Raw genomic sequence first — 12846 nt, forward strand, 5'->3', positions numbered from 1 at the left:
GGAATCCCTGCAACGTAGTATATACATGAGCAGTTGCACCAGAATCAAGCCACCAAGTATTATTAGGAACTTTTATTAAATTTGATTCGAAACATACAAAAGCACTAATTATACCTTTCTTTTCGAACCAAGCTTTACGTTTCAGGCAATCTTTTTGATAGTGTCCTTTCTTGTTACAGAAACGACACGTATCTGCCTTATGTTCCTTCTTAGCATCCTATGGAGTTTTAGCATGTGCTCTCTTCTTCTTGAACTTGTTGGGCTTCACTTTAAGTCCTTTACCAGCTCCTTGACCTATGAGGTTGATTGGATAACTCCCTTGTTTCTTAAGTCTTGACTCCTCCTGAGTAAGCATACTGGACAATTCACTAACATTCCAGTTATCCTTAATAGTATTATAGTTAATTTGAAATGGTCCATACTCGGGAGGTAACGAGTTCAGAATAAAATGAACCAAGAAGGAATCATCCACTTTCATCCCCAAGGTCTGAAGTTTTGCTGCAATGTTAGTCATCTCGATGATATAGTTTTGCATACTACGCGACCTATCAAACTTCATGGTCGGGAGTTCATCCATTAGTGCAATGACCAAACCGGTCATTTTAACTTTTAGAACTCCATTTCCTAAAATAAAACTTTCCGTAGGTGCTTGTAATGATTTATGACTTGCGGGGATGGTTGATTCGGGATTTGAAAGTATTTAAGGTGAAACCGGAACACTTGGTTCCTTAAGTTGGCCTTAAAGTGCTAAGTTTGACTTCGGTCAATAATTTGAGAAAACGACCCCAGAATAGAATTTTGATGATTCCAACAGCTCCGTATGGTGATTTTGGACTTAGGAGCGTGATCAGAATTTTATTTGGAAGTCCGTAGTGAAATTAGGCTTGAAATGGCTAAAATAGGAATTTAAAGTTTGAAAGTTTGACCAGGGAGTTGACTTTTTGATACCGGAGTCGGAATCCAGTTCCGAAATTTTTTTATAGCTCCATTATGTAATTTATGACTTGTGTGTAAAATTTGAGGTCAATCGGAGTTGATTTGATAGGTTCCGACATCGAATGTAGAAGTTGAAAATTCTAAGTTTCATTAAGCTTGAATTGGAGCATGATTCGTGATTTTAGCGTTGTTTGATGTGATTTGAGGTTTCAAATAAGTTTGTATGATATTTTAGGACTTGTTGGTGTTTTGGGTTGAGGTCCCGAGGGGTTCAGGTGAGTTTCAGATGGTTAACGGATCAAAAGTAGGACTTAGCTGCTGTAATTTTTCTGCAGGAAATGCTGTCAAAATCGGGTTGCCTGTCAAAAATCAAGTTGCCTCACAAAAATCGAACCCCTGACAAAATCGAGCTCCCGAGAATGAGCTCCCAAGAACGAGCTCCTGAGATCGAGCTCCCAAGAACGAGCTCCCGAGAACGAGCTCCCGTGATCGAGCTCCCTAGAACGAGCTCTCGAGATCGAGGTCCCGAGATCGAGCTCCCAAGAACGATCTCCCGAGAACGAGCTCCCGAGATAGAGCTCCCCAGAACGAGCTCCCGAGATCGAGATCCCTAAATCGAGCTCCCAAGAACGAGCTCCCTAGATCGAGCTCCCAAGAACGAGATCCCGAGAACGAGCTCCCGAGATTGAGCTCCCAATATCGAGCTCCCGAGATCGAGCTCCCGAGATCGAACTGGACAGATCGAGCTCCCGAGATCGAACTAAGCAGATTTGTAAGTTATAAAAACAGAGGCATTCAACCCATTTGCCATTTTTGACAAACTTGAGCTTGAACAGAGGCGATTTTTGACAGATTTTCAAGGAAAGACATTTGGGGTAAGTGATTCTAACTCGGATTTGATCAATATACACGAATATATTATTGTTTTCACAATTTAATTAGTGTTTTGAGATTGAAATTTGCAAAAGTTTAGAAATCTCATAGAAATGAAAATTTGAGATTTCGGTATCGATTCGGAGTTGGATTTGAGTGAAACTGGTATGGTTGGACTCGTAATTGAATGGGTTGTCGGATTTCATAACTTTCACCGAATTCCGAGATGTGGTCACTGTGAGCAAATTTTTAATTAATTTCGGATCTTTTCTTTAAAATGTAGTATTTTCTTATAGAATTAATTCCTATAATATTTAGTGATTGTATCGAATTATTTTGGCTAAATTCGAGCCACACGGAGTTGGATAATCGTGGAAAAGTCTTTATAGTGGATTAAATTGGAGCAAGACGAGGTAAGTCTCTTGTCTAATCTTGTAAGGGGGAAATTACCTCATAGGTGATTAAGATTAAATAATTGTTGCTAATTATGGGGGCTACGTACGCACGAGGTGACGAGAGTCCGTGCGTAGCTACTATTAATACTAAAGTCCGGGTAGTTTAGGACTCAAAGCATGTATTGCTTGTGTAAATTGTATTCTTTGATTAATTAATATTAATTGATATATATGAATATATTGTGAATTGTTTGATAAAGATATTAAAGGATGGAAATCTCATAGGCTTGATTTCTATTTAAATCAATTAATTGTCAAAAGAAATTGTTCTTCTTTCAAATTTATCTTATAATAAACATACTGTCCTTCCGGAGGCACATAAGAAAATGTCCTCCTTTCTTGTGGAGCGGGCCGAACGCCTCGGCAGGATAGATGCATCTATGGATCGCGCCGCACATCCCTCGGCAGTGTACACGACACTCTGGATCGGGACATACGTCCTCGGTAGAAATCATGCTTAATAATAATAATAATTACACGATACTTTAATAATTTATTTCAACTTGTGAAGTTAATAAGTATATTTGGAAAATCCTTAGAATTTAATGAATTATTATTCTTGCTTGTTAAGGAATTAATTGTTACTCCTGTAAATGAGATTTAATTGATAAATTGAAAGTTATTTGAATTGAAGGAAATTAATCGATATATTGAGAATTGTTACATTTGAAGGAATTTGATTATTTCTGCTGATTAAATAAATTATTGTAAATTCTGTAAACCATGCTGATTTAAATATCCTAGTTTTATTTAAGTTATTATTAATGACCCATAGTGAGTGTCAAAGTCGGCCATCTCGTCTCTACCACTTCGAGATTAGGCTTGATACTTACTGGGTACACATTGTTTACGTACTCATACTACACTTGCTGTAATTTTTGTGCAGGACCTGAGGCAGGTTCTAGTGAAGGACCTATCATCGCATACCCACGTCATTCCGAGGCATAGCGGTGAGCTGCCTTTCTGAGCCGTTCTGCAGCTACCATTGTCTCTTCTTATATATACATTCTGTCTATTTAAATTCAGACAGTATTTGGAGTATTGTATAATCTACTAAATGCTCATTCACTTGTGACACCAAGTCTTGGCACACACATTGGTAGAGCTTGGGTTTATATTTTTTTTGTTTTAAATTTTATCGATGTATGCATAATTTATTAGTTGGCTTGCCTAGCTGTAGTGTTGGGCGCCATCACGACCTACAGGTGAAAAATTGGGTCGTGAGAATATGGTATCAAAGCACTAGGTTCACGTAGGTCTCACAAGTATTGAGCAGACCTAATAGAGTCTTGCGGATCGGTATGGAGACGTCTGTACTTATCTTCGAGAGGCTATATGGTGTTAGGAAACTACCTTTCTTCATATTCTATCGTGCAATTGATGTAGTACTAAATATCCATCTCTTATTCTCTCACAGATAGTGAGAACACGCTCTAATGAGATTTCAGACCAGGGAAGAGCTACTCCCCCAGTTGCTAGAGGTCGAGGCAGAGGCTGAGGGAGGGCTCCAGCCCGTGGTAGAGGGCAAGGACGTCCCAGGACTATTCCGGTTATGCCGCCAGTGGATCCAGCAGAGAATCCCATTATTGAGGAGCAGGGTGAGGTGCCTGTGGCAGAGCCAGCTCCGGTGGACTTCACATTTGCACCGGGATTTCAGGATGTCATGGGTCGTATACTGCGATTCATGGATAATATGACTCAGGCCGGTTTATTTTCGGCAGACCCAGCCATATCTCAGGCAGGCGGGGGAGCACAGACCCCTACTGCGCAGGCTCATGGACAAGCAGCTGCTGTATATCAGACCCAGGGTGCACTACCCGTGGGTGGAGTCCAGCCAGTGGCAACAGCTACACCTGAGCCCAGGCCAGCTGTAGCCGCCGATCCTCAGAAACTATTGGACAGATGGACTAGACTACATCCTCATGTCTTCGGGGGTGAGCGACATGAGGATCCACAGGTATTATTGATCGTTGCAAGGATAGACTGTATAACATGAGGATATTGGAATCTCATAGAGTTGATTTTGCTACTTTTCAGCTAGAGGGTAGAGCCCGTAGATGGTGGCAGTCTTATGCTCTTGGAAGACCAGCAGATTCCCCTCCCATGACTTGGGACAGGTTCACCCGTATCTTCTTGGATAGGTATATTCCACCCTCCGAGAGGGAAGAGTTGCGGTTTCAGTTTGAGCAGCTCCAACAAGGTCAGATGTCAGTAACTGATTATGAGGCGAGGTTTTCTGAATTATCTCGCCATGCACTAATGATACTCCCTACTGAGGCAGAGAGAGTGCGAAGGTTTGTAGTCGGTTTACATACTGGTATTCAGGCCACTATGGCTCGAGAGGTTGAGATGGGTACTTCTTGTGAGCGAGTTATGGAGATAGCCCGGAGGATTGAGGGTGTACGTCAGCAAAGCCGAGAGAAGATTATGAGAGATAAGTGGTTCAGGTACTCTGGAGAGTTCAGAGGTGCTCCGTCCGGGGGCAGAGGTCAGTTCGTGAGGGGGCAGTCCAACAGACTCCCATATCCAGCACCACCACCTCCTCGAGGTGCTCCAGTGCGACCTTATCTCAGTGCTATCCCAGAGAGTTCTTACCGCCTACCAGCTATTCAGGGTCCTCCCAGTGGGTATTCAGGTCCCCAAGGCCAGACACTTAGTCAGCAGCCTATCTCACCAAAGAGTTGTTACGAGTGCGAGGATCCCAGTCACATGCGGAGATTTTTCCCTAGGCTTCGAGGTAGACCAGTACAGCAAGGTCAGCAGCCTATGCTTACCGGACCAGTTGCTACACCAGTAGTCCAACTACCCAGAGGTGGAGGACAGGTGGGTAGGGGCCGTCCTAGAGGTGGATGTCAGCTAGGCGGAGGCCAGACAGTTGGCGCTCCAGCTCGGTTCTATGCTTTTCTGGCTAGACCAGATGCAGAGGCCTCAGATGCTATGATTACAGGTATTATTTCTATATGTGGCAAAGATGCCTTAGTATTATTTGATCCAGGATCTACGTATTCATATGTGTCATCTCTATTTGCTCCATTCCTGGATGTTTCTCGTGAGTCCTTGAGTACTCCTGTATATGTGTCCACTCCTGTGGGCGATTCTGTTGTTGTGAACCGGATCTACCGGTCCTGTATTATTACATTATCTGGTTATGAAACTAGAGCAGATCTCCTATTGCTTGACATGACCGATTTTGAAATTATTCTGGGCATGGACTGGTTATCTCCATATCATGCTATTCTAGATTGTCATGCCAAGACTGTTACCTTGTCTATTCCAGCATTGCTTAAGCTGGAGTGGAAAGGTTCACCTATTAGTTCATTTAATCGAGTTATTTCTTTTATAAAGGCTCAATACATGGTTGAGAAGGGTTGTTTGGCTTATCTAGCCTATGTTCGGGATACTACTGCAGAGACTCCGGCTATTGATTCAGTGCCTGTAGTTTGGGAGTTCCCCAATGTATTCCCGTCAGATCTTCCAGGTATTCCACCTGATCGTGATATTGATTTTTGTATTGACTTGGTTTCAGATACCTAGCCTATATCTATCCCACCGTATCGCATGGCTCTAAAAGAATTGAAAGAACAACTTGAAGAGTTATTAGCCAAAGGGTTCGTCAGACCGAGTGTATCGCCTTGGGGTGAACCAGTATTATTTGTGAAAAAGAAGGATGGAACAATGCGGATGTGTATTGATTATCACCAATTGAACAAAGTCACTATTAAGAACAAGTACCCATTGCCGCGTATTGATGATCTATTTGACCAGTTGCAGGGTGCTAGGGTATTCTCTAAGATCGACTTGAGGTCGGGGTACCATCAGTTTAAGATTCGGGATTCGGATGTTCCGAATACTGCTTTCCGTACTAGATTTGGTCATTATAAGTTTCTGGTAATGTCTTTTGGTTTAACTAATGCCCTAGCAGCATTTATGGATCTGATGAACAGGGTATTCATGCCATATATTGATTTTTTTGTCATTGTCTTCATTAATGACATATTAATCTATTCGCGCAGTAAGGAGGAACATGAGCAACATATGAGATTAGTACTTCAGACATTGCGGGAACAAACGTTATATGCTAAGTTCTCCAAATGTGAGTTCTGGCTTGAGTCTGTAGCATTTTTGGGACATATTGTATCAACGAAGGTATTAAATTTGATCCTAAAAATATTGAGGCAGTTCAGAATTGGCATCGTCCCACTTCGGCGACTGAGATCAGGAGTTTTCTGGGTTTGGCAGGTTATTATCGTCGGTTTGTGGAAGGTTTTTCATCTATTGCAGCACCTTTGACCAAATTAACCCAGAATGGTGCCCCATTCCGATAGTCCGATGATTGTGAGGTGAGCTTTCAGAATCTCAAGACATCATTGACTGCAGCACCAGTGTTAATGTTGCCTTCCGGTTCGGAGATGTATACAGTGTATTGCGACGCTTCGCGCATTGGCTTGGGTTGTGTATTGATGCAGGAAGGGAAAGTTATTGCATATGCTTCACGTCAGCTGAAGCCCCATGAAAAGAATTATCATGTACATGATTTGGAGTTAGCTGCGATTGTTCACGCTCTTAAGATTTTGAGGCATTATCTTTATGGGGTGTCTTGTGAAGTTTACACTGATCATCGCAGTTTGCAGCATTTGTTCAAGCAGAGGGACCTAAATTTGAGACAGCGCAGATGGCTGGAGTTACTAAAAGATTATGATATTACTATCTTGTATCATCCGGGCAAAGCAAATGTGGTTGCAGATGCCTTAAGCAGAAAGGCGGAGAGTATGGGTAGTTTGGCTTTCATTTCAGCAGAGGAAAGGCCATTAGCCTCAGATATTCAGTCCTTGGCTAACAGACTTGTGAGGCTGGACATTTCAGAGCCCAGCCGAGTTCTTGCATGTGTTGTGGCCCAATCTTCACTATTGGAGCAGATCAAGGCTCGCCAGTATGATGACCCACACCTGGTGGTTCTTCGTGAAACGGTTCTACGAGGTGATACCAAGGAAGTTACTATTAGAGCGGATGGTGTTCTGCGACTCCAGGATCGTCTATGTGTTCCTAATGTGGATGGGCTGAGGAAAAAGTTCCTGGAAGAGGCACACAGTTCTCGATATTCTATTCATCCAGGTGCTACTAAGATGTATCGTGACTTGAGGCAACATTATTGGTGGCGACGAATGAAAAAGGACATAGTTGAGTATCTAGCTCGGTGTCTAAATTGCCAGCAAGTTAAATATGAGCACCAGAGGCCAGGTGGCCTACTCCAGCAGATGACCATACCAGAGTGGAAATGGGAACGAATTACTATGGATTTTGTAGTTGGGTTGCCGCGGACCTTGAGGAAGTTTGATGCAGTTTGGGTGATTATTGACAGGTTAACCAAGTCGGCACATTTTATTCCTATTGTGACTACGTATACTTCAGAGAGGTTGGCCCAGATTTATATTCAGGAGATAGTTCGGTTGCACGGTGTGCCAATTTCCACCATATCAGATAAAGGCCCTCAGTTTACTTCACATTTCTGGAGAGCAGTACAGAGTGAGTTGGGGACCCGTGTAGAGCTCAGCACAGCCTTTCATCCGCACACCGATGGACAGTCAGAGAGGACAATTCAGATTTTGGAGGATATGCTCAAGGCATGTGTGATCGACTTTAGAGGTCAGTGGGATCGTTTCCTGCCTTTGGCCGAGTTTTCGTATAATAACAGTTACCAATCCAGCATCGAGATGGCTCCATTTGAGGCTTTATATGGTCGGCGATATCGTTCACCTATCGGATGGTTTGAGCCAGGTGAGGCTAAGTTATATGGTACTGATTTGGTAAGGAATGCCTTGGAAAAGGTAAAGTTGATTCAGGAGCGACTTCGTACGGCACAGTCCAGACAAAAGAGTTACGCGAATCGGAAAGCGCGTGATATATCATTTATGGTTGGTGAAAAAGTTCTCTTGAAGGTTACGCCGATGAAGGGAATTATGAGATTCGGGAAGAAGGGCAAGTTGAGCCTAAGGTTTATAGGCCCATTTGAGGTGTTGAAACGAGTTGGGAGGTTGCTTATGAGCTTGCCTTGCCTCCCAGCCTATCGGGAGTTCATCCATTTTTTCACGTATCTATGCTCCGGAAGTATCATACCGACCTATCACATGTGTTAGACTTCAGCACAGTTCAGCTAGATAATAGCTTGGGTTATGAAGAGGAGCCAATTGCCATTGTTGATAAACAGGTTCGCCAGTTGAGATCCAAGAGGATTTCTGCAGTAAAAGTCCAGTGGAGGGGCCAACCAGTCGAGGAAGCGACTTGGAAGACCGAGGAAAACATGCAGAGCAGATATCCAGACTTATTCAGCACTTCAGGTATAATTCTAAACTCTTTCGAGGACGAACGTTTGTTTAAGAGGTGGAGAGTGTAATGACCCAACCGGTTATTTTAACTTTTAGAACCCCATTCCCTAAAAAAAAACTTTTCGTAGGTGCTTGTAATGATTTATGACTTGCGGGGATGGTTGGTTCGGGATTTGGAAGTGTTTAAGGTGAAACCGGAACACTTGGTTCCTTAAGTTGGCCTTAAAGTGCTAAGTTTGACTTCGGTCAACATTTTGAGAAAACGACCCCGGAATAGAATTTTGATGATTTTAACAGCTCCGTATGGTGATTTTGGACTTAGGAGCGTGATCGGAATTTTATTTGGAAGTCCGTAGTAAAATTAGGCTTGAAATGGCTAAAATAGGAATTTAAAGTTTGAAAGTTTGACCGGGGAGTTGACTTTTTGATACCGGAGTCGGAATCCAGTTCTGAAAATTTTCATAGCTCCATTATGTAATTTATGACTTGTGTGTAAAATTTGAGGTCAATCGGAGTTGATTTGATAGGTTCCGACATCGAATGTAGAAGTTGAAAATTCTAAGTTTCATTAAGCATGAATTGGAGCATGATTCGTGATTTTAGCGTTGTTTGATGTGATTTGAGGTTTCTAATAAGTTTGTATGATGTTTTAGGGCTTGTTGGTGTTTTGGGTTAAGGTCCCGAGGGCTTCGGGTGAGTTTCAGATGGTTAACGGATCAAAAGTAGGACTTAGCTGCTGCAAAAGCTGCTGCAATTTTTCTGCTGGAAATGCTGTCAAAATCGAGCTGCCTGTCAAAAATCGAGTTGCCTGACAAAAATCGAACCCTTGACAAAATCGAGCTTCCGAGAACGAATTCTCGAGATCGAGCTCCCAAGAACGAGCTCCCGAGATCGAGCTCCCCAGAACGAGCTCCCGAGATCGAGCTCCTTAGCTCCTAAGAACGAGCTCCCGAGATCGAGCTCCCCAGAACGAGCTCCCGAGATCGAGCTTGCTAGATCGAGCTCCCGAGATCGAGCTCCCAAGAATGAGCTCCCGAGAACGAGCTCCCGAGAACGAGCTCCCGGGATCGAGCTCCCGAGATCGAACTGGACATATCGAGCTCCCAAGATCGAACTGGGCAGATCTGTAAGTTATAAAAACAGAGGCATTCAACCCATTTGCCATTTTTGACAAACTTGAGCTTGAACAGAGGCGATTTTTGACAGATTTTCAAGGAAAGACATTTGGGGTAAGTGATTCTAACTCGGATTTGATCAATATACACGAATATATCATTGTTTTCACAATTTAATTAGTGTTTTGAGATTGAAATTTGGAAAAGTTTACAAATCTCATAGAAACAAAATTTTGAGATTTCGGTATCGATTCGGAGTATGATTTGAGTGAAACTGGTATGATTGGACTCGTAATTGAATGGGTTGTCGGATTTCATAACTTTCACCGAATTCCGAAATATAGGCCCCGTGGGCAAATTTTTAATTAATTTCGGATCTTTTCTTTAAAATGTAGTATTTTCTTATAGAATTGATTCCTATAATATTTAGTGATTGTATCGAATTATTTTGGCTAGATTCGAGCCAGACGGAGTTGGATAATCGTGGAAAAGTCCTTATAGTGGATTGAATTGGAGCAAGACGAGATAAGTCTCTTGTCTAATCTTGTGAGGGGAAAATTACCTCATAGGTGATTAAGATTTAATAATTATTGCTAATTGTGGGGGCTACGTACGCACGAGGTGACGAGAGTCCGTGCGTAGCTACTATTAATACTAAAGTCCGGGTAGTTTAGGACTCAAAGCATGTATTGCTTGTGTAAATTGTATTCTTTGATTAATTAATATTAATTGATATTTATGAATATATTGTGAATTGTTTGATAAAGATATTAAAGGATGGAAATCTCGTAGGCTTGATTTCTATTTAAATCAATTAATTGTCAAAAGAAATTGTTCTCCTCTCAAATTTATCTTATAATAAACATACTATCCTTCCGGAGGCACATAAGAAAATGTCCTCCTTTCTTGTGGAGCGGGCCGAACGCCTCGGCAGGATAGATGCATCTATGGATCGCGCCGCACGTCCCTCGGCAGTGTACACGACACTCTGGATCGGGACGTACGTTTTCGGTAGAAATCGTGCTTAATAATAATAATTACACGATACTTTAATAATTTATTTCAACTTGTGAAGTTAATAAGTATATTTGGAAAATCCTTGGAATTTAATGAATTATTATTCTTACTTGTTAAGGAATTAATTGTTACTCCTGTAAATGAGGTTTAATTGATAAATTGAAAGTTATTTGAATTGAAGGAAATTAATCGATATATTGAGAATTGTTACATTTGAAGGAATTTGATTATTTCTGCTGATTAAATAAATTATTGTAAATGCTGTAAACCATGCTGATTTAAATATCCTAGTTTTATTTAAGTTATTATTAATGACCCATAGTGAGTGTCAAAGTCGGCTATCTCGTCTCTACCACTTCGAGAGTAGGCTTGATACTTACTGGGTACACGTTGTTTACGTACTCATACTACACTTGCTGCACTTTTTGTGCAGGACCTGAGGCAGGTTCTAGTGGAGGACCTATCATCGCATACCCACGTCATTCCGAGGCATAGCGGTGAGCAGCCTTTCTGAGCCGTTCTGCAGCTACCATTGTCTCTTCTTATATATACATTCTGTCTATTTCATTTCAGACAGTATTTGGAGTATTGTATAATCTACTAGATGCTCATTCACTTGTGACACCAGGTCTTGGCACACACATTGGTAGAGCTTGGGTTTATATTTTCTTTGTTTTAAATTTTATCGATGTATGCTTAATTTATTAATTGGCTTGCTTAGCTGTAGTGTTAGACATTCTAGTTTGATCACTTTGATGATTAACAAACTATATGAATATTAATACATGCATAAAATAAACAAAATTTGATATATGTATAAATATTAAATATTTTAGTTTGATCACTTTAGGACTAACAAACTATATAATTTTAAGGCACATACATCAATTATTATACAATACCAGAATCACAATCAATACAATGAAAGATTTACGTGCAATTACTGTGAACTGTATGCATTCCAGAACCTTTTAGGAATAAAATATTATCACTGAAGTGGTTCAAAATATATTAAGATTGCACGTGTCCATAAAGTGAAATCGCAAGCCAAATTTGTTGAAAATTCACTTTAACAGGCCAATGTGTTGGGGGGGAAAAGATTGCTGTTGGGGAAAAAACATTGCCGCTACATGTAAACATACATTTATAATTCCACGGTAAGCACAAAACCTTCAAAGGCTGCGGTTCTTATCTTCATTATCATAATATATATATTTTAGGTTCAATCATAAGGCAATTAGAGGAAAGAACAAAACTCCAAATCCTTTGAACAAAGAATCATTACTGCCTTATTATATCAGTAATGTATTACAAATTGTAATTGTGATTTTGAAAATAATTCGATATTTCTTCCATAGAAGATTATCAGTTCAAGTAATCCAGGCCCGTGATACCACGTGTGAGCATAAAATTTAATTGCATACCAGGATCTTGAACATGATAATTTTACACAAAATCGTACAGAAAATATACCTGAATCGTAAGCCATCATCATGAAGCGGAAGCGTTAATTCAAATTGGTTTCTCGCCCCTTGCCCTAACTTTCGTTACCGTCGTCTTTAGTGATGGAAGAGAGAATAAAAAAATATAGTAACCCTAATGGGTGGGGAGATGAGCAATTTATAGAGGTTCTCACTTAATCCGGTGCGTCCATCAAGTAACCGATCGGACGGATGAGATTTGATTATTAATTAAATATTAATTATGGGCCTTAAACCTATTTGGTCACATACACATAGGAAAAATAACTTACATATTGTGTTACTATTTTTTCTCCTATGACTCTTTACTATTGCTATATTTCAATCTGCTTTATTGTTCAAATTGTGGTTGCCTGAGCCGAGGGTCGCTGAAAATATAGTCTCTAAGGTCTACGTACAAACTACCCTCCCCAAACCCCACATATGAAAATATATTGGGCATGTTATTGCCATTTTGTTCATAAAAGATTTTCGTTTCTGAAGAACAAACTTGCAGTCAAATTTTCTAAATATTATGGCAGAAAAATGTATATATATATATATATATATATATATATATATATAGATATAGATATATATATATATATATATATATATATATATATATATATATATATATATATATATATATGTATATATTGTGTGT

General features: G+C 40.5%; 1 protein-coding gene across 1 annotated transcript; it reads right to left on the reverse strand.

The window, feature by feature from the left end:
• Window positions 1–217: 217 nt before the first annotated feature.
• Window positions 218–601, reverse strand: LOC138910328 (uncharacterized). Its single transcript, XM_070201558.1, has one exon. The coding sequence runs from the start codon at window positions 599–601 to the stop codon at window positions 218–220; it is 384 nt and encodes a 127-aa protein (XP_070057659.1).
• Window positions 602–12846: the final 12245 nt, after the last annotated feature.

The sequence above is a fragment of the Nicotiana tomentosiformis genome, chromosome 4, assembly GCF_000390325.3.
Source record: "Nicotiana tomentosiformis chromosome 4, ASM39032v3, whole genome shotgun sequence".
In the NCBI taxonomy this organism is placed as follows: domain Eukaryota; kingdom Viridiplantae; phylum Streptophyta; class Magnoliopsida; order Solanales; family Solanaceae; genus Nicotiana; species Nicotiana tomentosiformis.

Excerpts from the sequence above, each read along its gene's own strand:
- LOC138910328 (XM_070201558.1), bottom strand. The coding sequence starts at position 601 with ATGACCGGTTTGGTCATTGCACTAATGGATGAACTCCCGACCATGAAG.